A 17,932-nucleotide genomic window follows, 5' to 3' on the forward strand; every position below is an offset into this window, starting at 1 on the left:
AAAAAAAAAAAAAAATGTTTGAACGAAGGCTGATTGGAATTTTTCTAGATATTAAGATTGGCAGGGAACAGTGTTTCTGCTGAGCGGACGCTGTGGTACTGCGAATCACGTGATCAGTGCTGGGCACCTCTGCCGAAGGGTCCTTGACCTGGTTGAGTTGAGGCCCCACATGTCATACAGAGAAAGAGACAGACAGAAAGACAAAGAGAGAAAGAGAATACCAGTTAGTTCTACCATTACACCTCTAAAATCTACGCTTTGACTAGGTTGAGGAAACATCTGGAGAGGAACACCTGTGTCAGTGGAGACCTATACTTAAGGTTAAAGGTCATATCAGCCGAAAATTAGACATCTCAGCCGCCGATCATGTGACAACTCAAAGCAAGATCTTGTGGAAAAAACAGTTTGATTCCTGATTTGTACTGGTCTCACTAAAATTGTCCTTCAAAAAAAGTTGCTTTGTATGCTATCCACTTTCCAAGTATCATTGTTTGCAGTGATATATGCTTTGCTTTAATAAAAGTCTAAAACCTCTCTAGTGTTGTGGTTTGGCAAGAATGAATACGATCCTGGGGTTTTACTTGTCATCAGTGTGTGCTGAGCAGTTGTGCTCTGAATGAGACTTGTATGAAACACTGGCTACAATTTTACGAACCTTTCCTGATGATGCGAAATCCAGATTTGGTGCCAGTCTTCGGCTGCTGACTACTGCTGCTAGTGTCTGAAAGAAAACGCAAACAAAAAAAAAAGGAAAAAAAAAGAGGGATTTTACATAAACGGGTACTGAGAAATAGAAGAAAAACATTGAGAGTTTGTGTGTGTGAAAAAACAAGAAGGAGCATAAGGGAGAAGGGTAAAAAAAGAGTGTTGACCTGCAGAACTGGAGGTGGGCTCCTGGCTGGTGGAGGGCAAGCTTGCGTCATCTGAGGGTTGAGCTGGCTCCAGCTCAAACTGGCTATCCAGAGACACCTCGGCACTGGTCCTGCTCACAGACACAGTACCACTAAACTCAATTTATTTAGTTAGAGCTCAACACTAGTCAATGCACTAGTCATTAACTTCACACAGATTGTCCTTAACAGCAGCAGTAAGCACGGAGTCTGATTCTCACCCTTCACTTTCTGCCTCCCCTATAAATACTTCATCTGCTTCATCTCCAGGGACTGCCTCTCCTGGAACAGTCACGCTCGCCGTGGATGTGGTCACCATGGGAACCGACTGGGAGGCCGTCTCTGACACATCTGAAGGATGGCTCTCGGTGAAGACAGTCACTTTAAGGAGAGTGGATGAAAAACAAGAAAGTGCTCAGTGACATTGTTCATGAACTAAGTTTAATTTCTGCTTGTACACATAAAAGATAGTTAACAGAAATAATGGTGGCATAACAATGAAAGAAGACAACTTGCAACACAGAGGTTGGGGAACAACACGCAACACATCTCTGGCATTCAGTTCATTCTACAGGTCATGTGACTTAGCTGAGGAAAGAGTAGTGGGTTTACCTGGGGCTGCCACCTGCAGGGGTGTTGTAGGGACACTCCTGCCTCCAGACTCCTCATCATGGGCAGCCAAGAAGAGAGGACTCTCATACATGCCCAGACCTACAGATACAAACAAAACAAACAGGTCAGGACTCACAGTTAGAGCTTCTATTCGCTCTAACGGGGCATAAAGAAGTGAATGTTTCAGGTTTACCTCCTTGAGAAGCCAGCTGGCCCAGGTCAGAGTGTGAGGAGCTGGCCTGGGGAATCATGTCTTCTGGCGGACCAAACCGGAACCGTGAAAATGCCGCCACCTGTGGAGAACTGAGAGAAAGAAAGAAAAGGAAGGAGAAAGAGGGACAGAAAAGAAAGAATGAGAAGACAATAAAACCAAATTACAGCAAACTTTACAAAAGTATCTTTATTTACACAGAGTTCATAAAGAACAAACCAATATACAAGTATCCAGTAAAAGTGTTAGGAAACTGCACAAAGACTCTGTTCTTGTGACTCTAATGCAGTACTTACAGTTAAAAGGGATGAATTGAGAGTTGTAAGGTAACTATTATCATAATAAATGTGTTAATATTTTCTGATGGATATCTCAGGACAGGTAAACATTGTTGTAGAGGGACAGAGGTGCTCAGACTCACTGAATGGCTTCAGCAAATCCATCTGTGCGAGGTGGCACATTCAGAGTTGGCGTACTGGGCACCATTCGGTCATCGTCTTCAAAGTACTGCGGCTGTGGGACAACATATACACAGTTAAAGTACCAGCGACTTTTAGACTGTAGACAATGACTCCTGTGTGACTGATTAGACATACTACCACAAAAGAAATAAAGCCAACCACACATACACATACCATGTTTCCAATGCCTGGAGTGAGCTGAGGTCCTCTGCCCATGGAAGGGCCACGGATAGACTGCCTCTGTATGGAGCAAAATACACAGTGTAAGCCTCAGTGAACAAGAAGGGATTGTTTTAATGCTTACAATCACTTGGAAAGTGCTTTGTCCATATGCACTAGTAGAATGAGTAGCTGCACACTCAGAGTTCAGGCTGCAATGTAACATCATTTAATATCCTTATTCTCCATTGTTTCATCAAGCAGAACCTGTGTAAACTGAGGCCAGAACCTGTGTAAATTGAGGCCAGATATACATGAGTGAAAGGTCATCAGTACCTGGACAGGTAGAGCTCCCAGTTCAGAAGCCTGGGGCTGGAGATAGAGCACTGGGGGCAGCGTGTGGGGTGGTCGCCGTGGTGACTGGGGTGGGCGGTGGCCCAGGGTGGTTGTGGTGGTACTGGCTGCTACGTGCATCTCTCTGACTGGTTCAGCTGCTGGATAAGACTCCACAGTGCTTCCACTGGCCTCGCCTAGACAGAAGAATCGTCACGATACACAAACACACACACACACACACACACACACACACACAAAAGGCATTTCTTCATTACGCTCCAGTACAACCTCACAGACTATACTACATATCACACTGAAAAACGACTGAGATAATCAAACCTGTTTAAAAGTGACACAGCACTTCTCTAAATCACAAAGGTTACATTTGTTCCCACCATTATACTGTGGGCTCTGATGTATCTTTTATCGTCCTCTTAACCATTTCATTTAGCTTTAAGTCCTGCATTAAAGTGGACCTGGTGGTGAGCTCTTACCACTGCTCTGAGAATCAGCCTGTCTCTGGATGGAGTCAGAAGCTCCCTGGCTCTCCTCATTCTCAGTGCCTGGCTCTGTGGCGTCGGCTCCCTGAAAAAAAACAACACACACCAACATACAGGACATCAGGTATCAGAACACACGGAGGGCGAAGCAATACGGGGCAGGAACAACTATGACACTTGATTAATTTGAGTTTGATAAACAGTTTGCCTGATTCAGGACAAAGCCCTGAAATTTCTTGAGCATGTAGCAGATTAAAAAAAACCTGAAAGAAGGGTTCAACAACAGTGTACTGCATACCTCAGTGTCATCGCCCTCATACTGCTGATTGACTTCTCCACTTCCACTACCCTCGTTACTCTCCTCCCCCTCTTCCGCCATCCCTCCATCACCCTCATCATCATCGTCATCATCATCTTCCTCCCCTTCTCCATACTAAAAGAGAGACAACAGGAGTGAGTGAGTCTATGGTTTGGGGTTTCAAAATCCACAATGTAACACAGGTACTCTTTCAACATAAGCTGCTGGTGTTAAAACAGACCCTTTAGAGTATAGTATCACACCCACTGCAGACACAACATGTTCCAAAAAGTATAGAGGCGAGCTTGTAACACTGAGTTAATATAACAGGATTTACCTGTCCGGCCTCTTCCTCCTCCTCTTCCTCCTCGTGACTCTCGCTGTCTGTGTCTATGACGATGACGTCGTGCCTGCGCTCTTCAGATGACTCTTGTCCGCTCGGCTGGGACTCAGACGGCTCCATGCCCTGATCCATAGGGACCGACTGATTTAGATTCTCCTCCTGACCTTCAGCCAAGACTGGGTAGCCATCCTGAGGACACAGACACACACACACACACACACACACACACGCATGCATGATTGACTGTCACAGGGATGAGGTGTCACATGAAACAGAGAGATCATAATGAACTCATCTGACTGGCTCTTACCTCACTGCCATCGTGGCCCTCCTGTCTCTCTGCTGGAGCATCTGCCTCAGCGTCATTGCTCTCCTCAGTCCCAGCTTCCTCCTGCACATACAGTCATGTCAAAAGAGGTTTGCCTGTGTATGTGTTTTCAGCTGTTAACATTCATTTATGGAAATTGGAGAGTAAGAAAAAAAAAAAAAAAATCAAAATGAGTCATTGTGATTCCAAATACACACACACACACACACACACACACACACAGCTCACTTCCGGGCCAGTCCTGTGGAAGATGCGTAGTTTTTTGGGAATGGGAGGCTCAGTGGGGTCCTCCTGTGTTGTGTCTGTGACCTCAGTGGAGCTCTCCTGCTCCTCCTCACGCACACGCTTAGGTATAGAGGAGCCCGGTGTAGCTGACACTGAACCAAAGAACACAAAGGCACATAAGTGCATCTGTTTTACACAACACTTGCAACTGCTACCTTTTCAATCACTCCATTTGATATTAAAACAATGTGATGACTCTTATAGCACAAAATGTTGCAGTTCTAAATTTCCTTCAGGATCAATAAAGTGTCTATCTATTTCATGTTTGATAAACATGACATCAACACATCGATACAAGAAAGGCATCAATATGACTATTTTTATAACACTGTCTAACTGTTCAGGCAAAATTTGTAAAATTACCTACCAGTGCCAAAGACTGCTGTGGAAGTGGATGGCCTCTCCATCTGGGAGCTATGGACCGCCTCCATCACAGGAGCAGGCGGCTCTTGATTGGCCTGTTGCTGGGTGGGCTGGACAAAGGCGGTGGCCTGACTCTGCTGCAGGGTGAGGAGTGACTGAGTGGTCTGTACATTAGGGCTGGTGGAACGCACGGAGCCACTTGCACTGCCAAACACAGGGCCCTCAGAGGACTGCAAAGCTTTTGAGCAGGGAAATACAACATGGTAAGGAGCAATACAGAGAATAAGGAATAAGGAGAATATGTAACACAGAACAAATAATATAAGAAGCTCTTTGGATACATGAAATGACACACATAATGAGACAAAGTGTATTGTTTTTCTGGATTAAGAATAATTAATGAAAAAAAAAAAAACGCAATTGTACATTACTGAAGAGAAATTATTTTTTATATGAATGGTTATACATATATGTTTATATTTACTGTACGATCCAAACTTATGGAATAACCTGTGTCAGCTTAAAAATCTCGATTCTCACGTGACCTCTCTCACCTTCCTGTGTTTCAACCTGTGTGGTTGGCATGACAGTGGCAGTGGGGGTTGGTGTGGTGACGGTGGCTGGTGTTATCATTGGTCGAATGCTGGCTCTGGGTGTGGACTTGCTCCCTGGTATAGGGGATGGTTTACTGGAGGCACCTGCCACTGGTGTGGGCTTTATGTTAGCAGTGGGCGGCTCTGAAGAGCTTGCACTGTTAATAGATTAAAAAAAAAAAAGACAGTCACGTGGAATCATTATGATCACTTACAAAAGTATAGAGATATAAACAAATTTTAGCACAATCCAGAATTATTATGCGAACTTTACATAGTTAGTGTTTTCTGGATCATTACCTTCCCCTGTCAGTGGCTGGTGTGGTCTTCAATGTGATCTGTCTGGCTTCTGTAGGTCTCTGCTGCTCCTGAGCCTGGGGGAGAGAGGAAAGTTTTAACAATACGTCTAGCTGTTCCATAAAGCTGAAAACCCAAACACCATGACTGGGACTTTATCACTGAGTGCAATTTGTATTTGGATGTGAATGGGGCGTGGACTGGAGTCTCCGGCTGTCCGTAACCGTGAGCGACCGTGAGGTCAGGTACCTTGCTGGGACCTTGGTCCTGGGATTCATCTCGCTGCTCTCCGTGTCTCTCCTGTTGCTCGCGGAGTTCTCGGAGCTCCCTCTCCTGACGGGAGAGCCTGCCCTCATACTGAGATTTCAGTGCGCTCATCCTAACCTCCAGCTCCTCACGCTGCTGTTTCAGCTCCTCATTCTCCTTCGCAAGCTGCTCCTTAGCACCTGCAGAAATCACATGCAAGATCCATGGGTCTCTTGTAAGGGAAATTTGGAGTCCCCTGTAATGGGAGTTGCTAATTCTCAGAGACAACAAACTTCAGATGTGATGAATCACATCTCAGAGATGAAGCACACTTCAGAGATGAAGTGCAGTTTTCAGTGAGGTTAAGGAGTGCAGTGAAGCAAACTACCAAAGGACGTGTGGGGGTATACAAGATCATTTTTCTCATGAAGCACAGGATACTTGGTGTTCGCTCCCAGGTGTTGCAGACACACAGGGGCCTTGTCTTCTATATAATAAATACTCATTGTTCTAACACATAATTGCTATATGCTGCAAAATGTATCTAAGCAAGCACAGGTCCCTGTAATGTCAATACTTCCTCATGACAATAGCAATGAGGTACGTTTTCCTCCTAAAACTTACAATCATAATGCAAAGCAAAACTCCTGACTGGGCCTAACTGGTATCTATCAACGATCTATTCCATTTACTAGAACATTCCCTACATTCCTCATCGACTCACTGTTTATCTGGTTGATCTTCTGCTTGGCTCCCATGAATGCCTTCTTGGTCTTCTCCTCCTTTTCGGCCATCTGCTGACGGAGCTGCTCCTCTAGACTGGCCTTCTCCTGCAACTCTGTCCTGAGACGAGTCAGCTCTGGTTGGACCTGAGCTACCTGCTCCTGCAGAGTCTTCACCTCTGTGTCACGTTCACCCACCGTCTGATACACACACACACACACACACACACACACACACACACACACACACCCCAAGATTTAATGTTACCTCACCTTTGTTAAGATCCAAATGTAAAACTACTGTCTGTCGCCTTCCACAATGTCTCATTTCCCCCTTCTCTATTCAACCAAGATTTGGATGAAAGAATTTTATTTTATTATTTGAGTCACACTGTTTTTTATTATATTTTGAATGAGCAATAATCATTAGTGGGAATATTTTTATTGCTGACTTTAACCCTCTGAAAACATAACTGGTGCTGAAGAGCACAGAACTGTTATTTCACTGAATCAAGAGAAATAATCTGATATACAAGTCAGTGATTGCAACTGCTATAAAACTATGTCTACTTAGCAACCAATTTCACATAGATGTTATCTCAATGTCTGAGGGACAGGAATCCCACACTAAAATGATAATCAGTTTACAATAAACTAAAGGGTCTAAAGGGTAAGAATGCCAGTTTATGAACACACATGACAAGAGGACAAAATTCCACTGAAACGCATGGCTCAGACCAGGCTTTATGGGAAGAGCAGTCAGTACCTTCTGGAGGTTGTCCACTTGGGTCTCCAGCTCTTTAACTTTGTTCTCCGCCTGAGTGAGAGAGTTCTGCAGCCTCTGCATCTCCTGCGCTGACGCCCGCTGGGCCTCCTGATCCACGGCAGGCTTAGCAGCGTTCTCAGCCACCAGCTACAGTCGAAAACACGTTCACGCAATAAAATCAAACAAACCCGAGCTGCTTCAGCTGAAGAAGTCTGTGTGTTTGACGGTATTTTAAACCGAGCGCATGCTAACATACCTTGTCGTGTTGCTCCTTGAGCTCCTCATACTGTGTTTTGTAGCGTCGACCGATCTTCTTGACCTGCGTGATGGTTTTGATTTTCTCCTGGATGTCCAGCACTTTGGCCTCCAGCTCTTTTTTGACATTGTCCCTCTCAGTGGTCATCTTTGCCAGGTTCTCCTTAAGGCTCTGGACTTGATTTTGAGCACTGTTGACGGACGCTTGCATCCTGGATTGAATAAAATCAGAGAGAAAATATGAGTTGGAAAAATCAGCAGATGTTACGATATATCAGTAGAATAAGCTTAGCGGAGCAGAGTCTACTCCATCAATGTAAAGTGCCTGTACAATGCCCAAGTCTGGAGCAGATCCCTACTGTCTAAGACAGGGGTTTGTCAACCCATAGGGGCCTGTGGCAATACTGCAGGGGTTTGTGAAGAAAAGGCAAATGTCAAGTTAAATTCAATTGGTTCGAATCTCAATGGGGTTCATGAGGGAAAAATGTGGTTACAGAGGACAAAAAAGGGGTCCAAGGGGGACACTGACCTGGCCACTTCATTCTTCAGTTTGGCAGACTCCTCAGTCAGCTGCTGGATGCGTTTGAGATGGGCTTCTCTCTCCGACTGCAGCTTCTTTGTCTCCTCCTGGTCTGTGTCCTTCTGCTGGCTGACCAGTTGCTGTTGAAAAATCAAATCCACACAAAAGACCCCATTGTTCAATCGTGGTAAGGCTATGGGGAACCTGTCATCCTTTTAAATTACACCACAACGTGAAATGTGTATTCTACACAAGAAATAAATATCTGTACAAAAACAAAATATTCTTCAGCATGTTCTCAGTAATGCTGAATAAGTCAGATTCTTAATGTCCAATAACATATACTGTCAGTCAGTCTCTAAACCTGGTGCCCTCTGACCTGTGTTCGAGCTTTCCAGCGTTTGACATCCTCTTCCAGAAGCTTCTTCTCTGCTTGCAGCATGCCATTCTTCTCAGTCAACTCTGTTTTGGAGTCCTGCAGGGGCGTGATGTCTGCCTCCAGTTTACGCATCTAGAAGAGACACTCATAATTTTGTTATATTATCACTTAGTGCTTTAGAGTCATCTGCTAGGCCACTGAATAGGCTTCCAGATCAGCGAAAAGATGTTGATCACCATAAGAACTTCAGATTTTTTCACTGAATGGAAGACTTTGTCGATTTAGTGGAATTTACTATCACGATTCACCAGCTGCTGAACTCCTCTCTGATTACAGTCTGGTGTAATGGCTTAGGCTTATGTAGTAATTCTTTCATTGATGCTGCCTGGGAAAGCAAGGGCTATTTAACGACATCTTGCCTTAGCCTGCATCTGCTGCAACTCATGCTCCAATCTGTTCTTCTCTTCCTTTAACATTTTGTTGGTCTCTGTTAGTGAGTTCATGTTCTCCATCTTCTTCATCATTTCCTCCTGCTGTGCCATGGTCTTGGCTGTTGCCTACAGAAGTGAAAATACATCATTTTCATGGGACTTACCCATTTCTGCTAGTGCACAGTACAGATGTTAGTATCAGTAAATGAACATGTCAAAGTAAGGACAACAGGGACATGAAAGGGAAAAAAAGAAAGAAAAAAAAAACTCAAATTGCTATGTATGCACACAACATGGTTCCGCTGATGAGACAGTTTTTTCAGTAATATCAGATGAATACTTGAGTAAGATGTCTCTCTGCGACTGTTGTGAGATGGTGCTATTGTGACTAAATCCTTGCTGCAGTCATGTGCTAAGCGCTTGGCAGTCCCACCTGTAGTTTCTCACGCTCCGCAGCCAAGCTGTCCTGTAGCTCCTTCAGCTCTTTCTCCTGATACTCCACACGCTGCTTATAACGCAGAGTCTCCACCTGAGCCACCTCGAACCTGGTCTCGGCTATCTCCTTTTCCCGACGGACAAACCTGCACGAGCAGCAGTGAAAACAGGCTTAATGTAGGCTGCTTTTCTTTTTCTTTTTTAACTTTCAGTGATCCTGTGATAGACTCGTAATCAAGAAGGAAAGAGAGGCAAAAGAAAATAGTACTGCCTTTACCTGAGGATCTCCAGGATTTGTTCCTGGGACTTGCCATCCTCATTAAGGGAAATGTTGAGACTGCTCTCTCTGGCTGCCTGCTGCTGCACCGTAGCTGCCATCTTGCTGCTCATGTTCTCTATCTGGTCATGGAGCATGCTGTTCTGCTTCTGCAGGTCCTCTGCACGCTTCTGCTGTTTAGACAACTCCTCCTGAGGAGAAACACAAAACGTTGGGTCTAAGGTTCTTCATAGAGTGGCATCAAAACACCATAGGAGAATTAAATCTTTCGGTTTAAGTTCAGATCAGGCCGGATTATTGTTTCTTTAAGTGCTCAAGGATTTCTCAAGCACAGAAGTTGTCTGTAGAAGAATACGAGAAGTCAGCGGAACCTCAAGTTGGCAAATCCTCATTTTCTACACCTGTCCTAATTTTTCTTTTCAGTCCCTACTTCTCACCTTCAGTCTCTTCTCCTGTTGTTCCCAAGATGTGCGGGCTTGTCTAAGCTCAGTGGCAGCCTTCTGGGTTTTCTCCTCTAGCTGCTTGCTGTTGTGTGCTGCCTGCTGGCCCTGCTTTTTCGCTGCCTGGAGAGCCTCCACATCAGCAGCGTGCAGCATGAGTTCACGCTCATACTTATTCTGGGCCTCAGCCGCTAGTTTAGCCTAGGAGAGAGGAAGAAAAATGATTGGTCAAGAACAGCGTGAGATTAAAAGTAATATGCATTGGCGGAAGCATGCTGGTCTCATCCTCAGGACAAACTGGGTGAGATCCCGAGACTGGACCGTCTAATCTGATCTAAACCCACCTGTAGCTGACTGTCCTGTGTGGCTCGCTGCTCCTGAGCCGCTGCGGCCGCAGCCTTTTGTAGCGCCTCCTGCAGTTCAGTCTGCATATCCGTCACGCTCCTCTTCAGTTCCTTCACCTGCCGTTCAGATCAGACATAAGGTGACAAAATTCAATACATGTTCATTTGATCATATCGAGAGATCTCCATGTGGTGGATTGCATGCAATATCCTTAATCCTGGTCCATTTGTGGCATTGACTACAGGTGGATTCCTCACCTGCTTCTCAACATTCTCAACAGCTTTGATCTTCTCCAACTGCAGCTCCTGCTTCTCCCTTTCAGCCGCCACTAGCTTCCCTTCCAGTTGCTTACTGAACTCCCGGGCCTCCTTCAGCTGGTTTTCAATGGAGGTGCGTGCCTCCTCTGTCAGCTAGAACGTAGAGAAAAAAAGTGCTGTAAGGCTAGTGACCATGTGTCACAAGTATCAACAAGGCTCCGGTCATGTTGAGGACTGCGGGTTAGGAGTTCCCAAGACCTGAGACATTTTAAGACTCTACCAGACCTGAGGCAACATCAACTTCACTGAACTATAATAGATATTCATAGATCAGTGCTCTGGCTTACTCACCTGTTTCTCCTTGTTCAGGGACTCCTCTAGGCTGACAACCATAGATCTATACTGCTCCACATTGGTGGTGGTGTTCTTCAGACGCTCCTTCAGGTCAGCATTCTGTTCCTCTGCTTGCTGTAGACGAGTGCGAAGCTCCTCCACCTCCTGCTGGAGCACAGCTTGGCCAGCTGGATGACAACAAATGTGGGGTTAGGCTACCTACATATATACACAACAGAACAAGTTAATGTTTCTCCTGCATTGTAGAAGGTACTGTTGTTTGGCAGAGGTACCTCTGGGCAGGGTTCTGACAGGAGGCTTAGGAGTTGTAGTTGTAGTTTGGCTCTCAGTGTTGTTAAGCTGTTGTCTCAATGAGGTGACCTGCTGCTCAGCACTCCTCAGGAGCTCTTTGGTCTTCTGATGTAGTGCAATCTGGGTCTCCAGCTGTTTCTTAGCCTCCAAAAGCTGAGCCTGGCCAAAAGAAGAAGAAAAAGAAAAATTTGCATTCTAGCCACTAAATCTACTGGCCTGAACAGGAAGAAAGGCATAAAATAAGAAAATCAAAATGAGTAAATGGTCAGAAAAACACAGACAAGATGAGTGAAAACAGACAGATGTTTGAACCTGAGAGAAAAGAGAACAAGCTCACATCTTGGTTACGTCCTAGGGCATGTCTCTGCTCCACTTCTTGTTCCAGCTTCTTCTTAAGCTGAATGACCTCACACTCTAATTTTTGGATTTGGTTACTGTAGCGCTGTCTTGTCTCCGTCTCTGATCGCTCCATTGTCAGCTGGCCAAGAAAAGAACTGCGTAAGACGACCAAGCGACTACTACCGAAACCCTATGATTAAATTAGGCACAGCGGAGAGGGCAGTACCTGGATGGATTTGAGGTTTGTAAGCAGAAGGTTCTGTCCACGCTGCTCAGCCAAAATGGACTCCTTCTCCTGAGTTAGTCTGCTCTCCACAGTCTTCAGAATATCTCGCTCCTTTCGGAGATTTTCAATGCGTACCTACGAGAAAAGAAAACACACTCAAGTCAGTCAAAATACAGTTGGGGCCTTGCAAAGAGCACCAAATCTGTCTCTTTTTTTTTTTTTTTCTTCTAATATCTGGATCATTCTCGCTGACCTCAGCCACAGCAAGCTTCTCATTGGCTTCCCTCAGGTCCTGAGTCATGGTGTGAATGATCTGTTCATGTTTCTGCGCGGCAACAGCCATCTTCTGTGTCTTCTGCCTCAGTGACTCAATCTCACGCCGATATCCGTTCACATTTTCCTGGAGCATATCATACCTGGCAACCAATGCAAACATCATCGTCAGCCCAACTTACGCCTTAAAAATGTAGTAGAGCAAAACATGGACACTTGATCTCAATCAACAAGATCCACTCCATTATTAAAGGGATTCTGTAAACGCATTTTCCAAGACTTACATATTGGTATCACTATATTTATGGAAATCTTTACATACCGTTTGGTGGCAAACTCCAGTTGAGAGGATAGCTTGGCTTTCTGGGACAGCAAGTCAGACACCTGTCTTTGTAGTCGCTCAATCTGTTCGTTCAGCAGTTTGTCATTCTCTGCTTTCTCTTTCTTATATGTTGTGAAGGCATCATTGAGCTGTTAAGACACGATAAATTTGAGTAACTTGCAAATTTAACTTACCATTACACTTTAAATTCATGTCTTGTGCATTTAAAGCATTTACTTAAGTCAGTGTGTACAAAAACATTTCTCCCTGCCATTCACACAAGGCGGTAAAATTATATTAATATTCCTTTAATGTTTCATTACATTATCTTACTGCTGTGCAGCAAACATACCTGGTTTGAACTACACAATACACCTAAACAGGCTGTAATGAGTCGGACTGACCTGTTTGAGAGCAGCTTTAGACTGTGCTGCCTGGGCTGACTCGGCAGCTGCTGCCCTCACGGGCGTGGACCGCGTGGGCATGTGGGTTGTTCTGCTGGGGGTGGCCGGCTGGGACCCTGCCTCTGTGCCGGAGCCTGAATATATAAACACCATAAATGGAAGAACAGTTAGGCCATTACAACCAAAAAGCCTTTTTTTTTTTTTTAAACAGCACCACTTCTAGATTTTATTAGCCTTGTGATCATGCATATGAGGTATTGTGAAAGAAGGATGTAGAACAAGCAAAAAGGGCAGCTATTAGGACATAGCATAGCTGAGCAGCAGGCAGCTGCACAAGGGTGATGCTGTAAGGACTCTCACCCTGAGGAGGCAGATTCACTCCGGCAGTCTGGAGCAGGATGCGGTACATGTCTCTCTGACGTGTGGCAGAGTCAGCAAGCTGTTTTTGATGGTTTCTTTGCTCTTTCAGTTGCTCAATCTCCTTCTGAGCTTTCTCCAAATTCTGCTCCAACTCTGTCTGCCTGCAAGGATAACAACATCAGTACAAGCTATCAGGCTATTTTTAGCATGTTGAGGTCTTCACTCTCGCAAATGAACATAGCATCCCCAAGGCAACATAAGCCTGTGTTTCAGTTTACCATGGCATGTTCGCAGGGTGAATAACACAGAGACTAAAATCTATTCAGAGGTTTTATGTGCCATCACCCAGGTTTTCATACAGAAGAGGAACATCATTAAATGTGAGAAATCCAGACTTAAGAGTATACTCCCATAAAATGAGTCCAAACATAAGTCATATATCTTTATTATGCATTACACAATTGCATCTATATATTTAGTCTGAGCCCTCTTAAGAAGCTGGTACCTGGCTGTCTTGGCCTGGATCTGCTCTGTTTCTCTCTGCTCCTCCAATTCTCTGATCTGGGTCAGAAGGTTCTGATTCTGTTGTTGGAGTTCCTCCACGCTCCGGAAGGCCACCTGCCGCGCGCCCTGTGCCTCTGAGCTACTGCTTACTGCTGAACTTACATCTTCTCGCACCACCCGGTTACCACGAGCCTCCTCCAACTCCACCAGCAGCACACGTACCTGTACGCAAGCAGTGGCGGAAAAAACGCGGAAAGTTACCAAAACATCCATGGGGCAATGAACCTTGTGAAAAGTATTCTGAGGACAGCGTTGGTGTACCTGTTGGGACATGTCTGCTAGTTGCCGTTCAGATCGCTGGTTGTCCTTTTCAAGCACTGAGGCACGTTTATTAGCTTCATCCGTTTCTTTCTGAAGCTTGTGGATCTCCTAAGAGTACATAAATACAAAATTATTAACACACTGCCTACAGATCAGCCATCAGCTAACCTCACCTCTGTCCATTATATCATCGTGTCATCACTTACACAAACACACACACCTTCATGGCTTGTTCCAGTTTAGCGCAAAGGCTGGCCATAGACTTCTGCATGTTCTCATATTCCTCTCGCTGACGCTTCAGTATGGGTGCTTTAGTCTCCACCTCCAGCACAATCTCATCCAGGACCTTATTAACGCGCTTATTCTCCAACTTCTCCAGATGGAGCTGATCCTGAGCCTCAACAAAGGCATTATAAAGCTGAGAGCAGAGAGAGAGAGATGAGTCATACCCATTGAGACATTACCTATATATAAAGAAATGTTTCATTTTATCATTATGTAACACAAAGACATATGTACAGAGAGCCTAACAAACTCCTGTTGACCCTGTTTCTGTCTTTAGTTATTAAATAAGTAATTTGGGCAAGACTAGTGATTTTTAGTTCTGTAGTAATCTCTCCATACCTCCATTAGCTTCATACCAGGCTTCACAATCTTAGCTACAGCAGCTGCTGTTGGAGACAGGTTGTTCAACTCCTCTTCTGTAAATGCTGGAACACCTACAGCAGAAATCACAACAACGTCTCTTCTCAAAATGAACGCTGACAAGAAAGCATACAAATGACTTTTGTCTTACTGAAAAAAAAAAAAATTGTGTACTGAATGAATACAAGAGCATCACCATAGGAAGCCCTAATTGAAAGCAATTTGGGAAACTCTGGTACTTTGGGGGAGAACTGGAAAAGTCAACATCCACAAATTTGAGACAGGTCACCAACCTCTCCTCTTAGAATCTGACAGGCGTGCATTAGCATTTTCCAGCTCCTTCTCCAAATGCTTGATTTTCTCCTTCAGTTCAAGTTCCATTTTACTCTTCAACCCCTCCATCTCCGCCAGCTTCTTTTCAGTACCTTTATTTGCTGTTGGATAGAGAAGCATTCAGTATCAGAGACGCTACAGTTCAAGACAAGCCAAATAGTATGTCCTCTTTACAAAAACACTCCTATAACAACTGTCACACAGGTGTCCCTCACCTTCTCCAGCCTCTTTAAGCAGTCTATTGAGCTCCTCCACAGCCCGATTCAACTCTGTGTTCTTAGCCTCTGAGTCTGCTGCCGCACTCTGTGGAGAAACAGATAGTGGGTGTCTTCTCCTGCTCAAAACTATCAAACCCAAACAAATGCCGATACTTTGCCATGTATTACTGATATGAGATACACTGACCTTGTACAAAGTACAGAGTTTGATGTTAGCATTCAGTTCATTTCGGTACTTCTCCTCCATTGTGGTCCGCTGATCTTTGGCCTGTGATGAACAGAAGCAAACGATTACACGCAAGCTAAAAAACCATTAGCTATAGAGTTTAATTTCATGTTAGCTTTAAGCTAAGAAAGATCGACACATCATTGATGAAAGACGAACCTCCTTCAGCTTGTTCATGAGATCCTCTGTCTGCTTCTGCAGGTTCTCATTTGTTTTCTTAATGGTGTTCACCTGGTCCTGGAGCCTGGTCACCTATAGGGACAGTTGAATAATATCAGTGATGAGCCACTGGTCTATGAGACTGGGTTAAGTGTATGTCTGGGGTGCGGCACAGGCACCTCACCTCATCCTTCTGGTTCTCCAGGCTACACTTCAGCTCCAGGATCTCCTTTCCTTTCTCACGAGAGATGGTAATCAGCTCATCTGTTTTATTCTTCAGCTCCGAGTTTAGCCACGTGTTCTGCTTTTCCAGGAGCTCCTTCTCCTGCTCCATGCGTTTTTCACGATACTACCATGACATACATTCATTTAATGAGCTACAATCATGACAAGAAGCTAAGAGTGAAGGTTAGTACAATTAATTTTACGGCTGTACATTTGTAGAGCGAATTGTAAACACACCTGAATGGAGACCTCAGAAGACTGGATTTCATCCAGTTTGAGTTGGAGTTCCATCTTCACTGTGTTGGTCTCCACCAGTTTGTCATTGAGACGCTTAAGATCCTCTGTGAGGAAATATTCCAAGTTCAATTCAAAACGTAAATACTATGACAGTTTAAAGATAAGAACGAATGAGAGAATGATATCTCCATTTTACCAATCGTAACCAATTTTTATGCACATAAGTCAGTGACTTAAGAGGATAGTGTCATACCGCTGAGGTTCTCCACCTCTTGAGTTCTCTTCTCAAGCAAGCGTGACAGCTCCCTGTTTTCTGCCTCGATCTCATATTTGGCCTTAGGTGGTTTACCCTGACACACATGAAAATGAAAATGTTTTTTAGCATCTCTACAATTGGAAAGACAATGAGAGTGTCTTCACAGGGTCCAGGTCAGTACCTGCTGTGATGTTCCGCTTTCTTCTTCTGTGTCTTTCAGTTTCTTGAGTTCCTCAGCTAACAAAAGAAAACAAGTGTTAGTGGTTCCCTAATGCACGGTGTACAGATGCCATGTGTTTTTCTTCATTTTCATTGGACTTACTCAGTCGAATGTTCTCCTCTTTGAGGGTCTGATAATCTCTGCTCTGAGTGACAAACTGCTCCTGGCCCTCTGTGAATTTCTTCTCGACGTTGAAGTACTGTTGCTCTGTGGTTATGAAAAAGATAAGCATAAAATGCACATTCAATGGTTTTTTTGTTTTGGGTTTTTTTTAGGTATGTCCAAAAATCACTGGCTTCAAATCCAAATGCCAATGATTAATGTATAGCAGTTTGCAGAATACCTTTGTATATAGGTAGAAAAGGCCAAAACGAAGCAGTTAGTAACAATTAACTACTTAATAGTACAGTTACATCCACACAAGCCGTTTAGGAACTGAAGGCAATACAGCTGTTAGTGTGATTCAATTAGAGCCTTGAGTATTAGTCTGAAGCAGTACGCCACAGACAAACCAGCATCCTATACACAGGTAAGTGAACCAAAGCGCGCTGCTAAGGATATATAGCACGTCAACATTTATACACCAAAACTAGCCGGTACTGTTTATGTTTGCAAATTATCTTAAAATACGCTTTGTTCAAATGTAACTTAGTTAGCAAGGTACCCAACCTTCCTATATCAGTCATGTTAAAAACGTGTAACTGGCTGAACAGTTAAGGCTAACAAGACTTGGCTAACTTGCTGGGTCCACGCATTAACACATAGGTTATGTTTTTCTTTAGACACTACACGTTAGTAATCATGCAGATAAATGATACCAAGAGAAGGAGGTGTGCGAGCTTAGATTCGATACTGAGTATACTGACAAATCTAACGAAGTACTCCTTGACAACTTTAGCTAAGCATAGCGTTCTATTGGTGCTGAATGAGGAGTTGACCAGGAATTTCCCAAAGCAGAGACACATACCGCAGTCAGCTTTATATCGTTCGTGGAGCGATTTGAGGGAGTCTATTTCTGCTTGTTGATCGGCGAAGAACTTCTCGAGTTTGTTCTGAGCGGCTTTCGGTAGTTTGTTTACCTCAGTCCTCTCTAATACTTGTTGCAGAAGTGCCGCCATGTCTCCTGCGCACAGCTAGCAATAGAGCTAGCAAACGTTACCTACAGTAAAGCACGACTTATTCATGAGACAGTGGCCGGCCGCAAGGCACGATGGTACCTGCAGTACAACTTGCCCAATGAGGACAGTGGATTCAGATGACGTATTTTATG

The 17,932-nt window shown here is 44.3% G+C and overlaps 1 protein-coding gene across 1 annotated transcript; it reads right to left on the reverse strand.

Annotated features, from left to right (window-relative positions):
* Positions 1 to 25: 25 nt before the first annotated feature.
* tpra (translocated promoter region a, nuclear basket protein) lies at positions 26 to 17,780 on the reverse strand. The gene is made up of 51 exons (XM_030773744.1): positions 17,630 to 17,780; positions 16,765 to 16,869; positions 16,624 to 16,679; positions 16,440 to 16,536; positions 16,187 to 16,290; positions 15,909 to 16,073; positions 15,725 to 15,817; positions 15,527 to 15,607; positions 15,337 to 15,424; positions 15,082 to 15,222; positions 14,768 to 14,862; positions 14,364 to 14,561; positions 14,144 to 14,251; positions 13,824 to 14,044; positions 13,293 to 13,479; positions 12,959 to 13,066; positions 12,555 to 12,703; positions 12,213 to 12,375; positions 11,960 to 12,094; positions 11,732 to 11,872; positions 11,368 to 11,553; positions 11,101 to 11,247; positions 10,750 to 10,902; positions 10,492 to 10,608; positions 10,145 to 10,348; positions 9,708 to 9,898; positions 9,429 to 9,576; positions 8,984 to 9,121; positions 8,565 to 8,696; positions 8,195 to 8,325; positions 7,667 to 7,877; positions 7,411 to 7,557; positions 6,647 to 6,845; positions 5,926 to 6,122; positions 5,680 to 5,741; positions 5,341 to 5,537; positions 4,791 to 5,024; positions 4,367 to 4,515; positions 4,121 to 4,201; positions 3,805 to 3,999; positions 3,468 to 3,602; positions 3,164 to 3,254; positions 2,670 to 2,863; positions 2,349 to 2,414; positions 2,135 to 2,226; positions 1,696 to 1,805; positions 1,503 to 1,601; positions 1,112 to 1,271; positions 873 to 982; positions 656 to 721; positions 26 to 148 (listed from the first exon to the last, which is right to left on the reverse strand). The coding sequence occupies exons 1-51, from the start codon at positions 17,778 to 17,780 to the stop codon at positions 114 to 116; spliced, it is 6,963 nt and encodes a 2,320-aa protein (XP_030629604.1). The 3' UTR covers positions 26 to 113.
* Between the last annotated feature and the right edge of the window lie 152 nt (positions 17,781 to 17,932).

This window comes from Chanos chanos, chromosome 5 (genome assembly GCF_902362185.1).
Source record: "Chanos chanos chromosome 5, fChaCha1.1, whole genome shotgun sequence".
In the NCBI taxonomy this organism is placed as follows: domain Eukaryota; kingdom Metazoa; phylum Chordata; class Actinopteri; order Gonorynchiformes; family Chanidae; genus Chanos; species Chanos chanos.

Bases quoted from the DNA above. Each gene is read 5' to 3' on its own strand.
- tpra (XM_030773744.1), bottom strand. From the start codon at position 17,780: ATGGCGGCACTTCTGCAACAAGTATTAGAGAGGACTGAGGTAAACAAA. The intron at 3,603-3,804 runs GTAAATCCTGTT...TCTCTCTTTTAG, and splicing joins AGGAGGAAGAGGCCGGACAG to TATGGAGAAGGGGAGGAAGA. The intron at 1,272-1,502 runs GTAAACCCACTA...CTCTCCTTAAAG, and splicing joins CCTGCAGGTGGCAGCCCCAG to TGACTGTCTTCACCGAGAGC.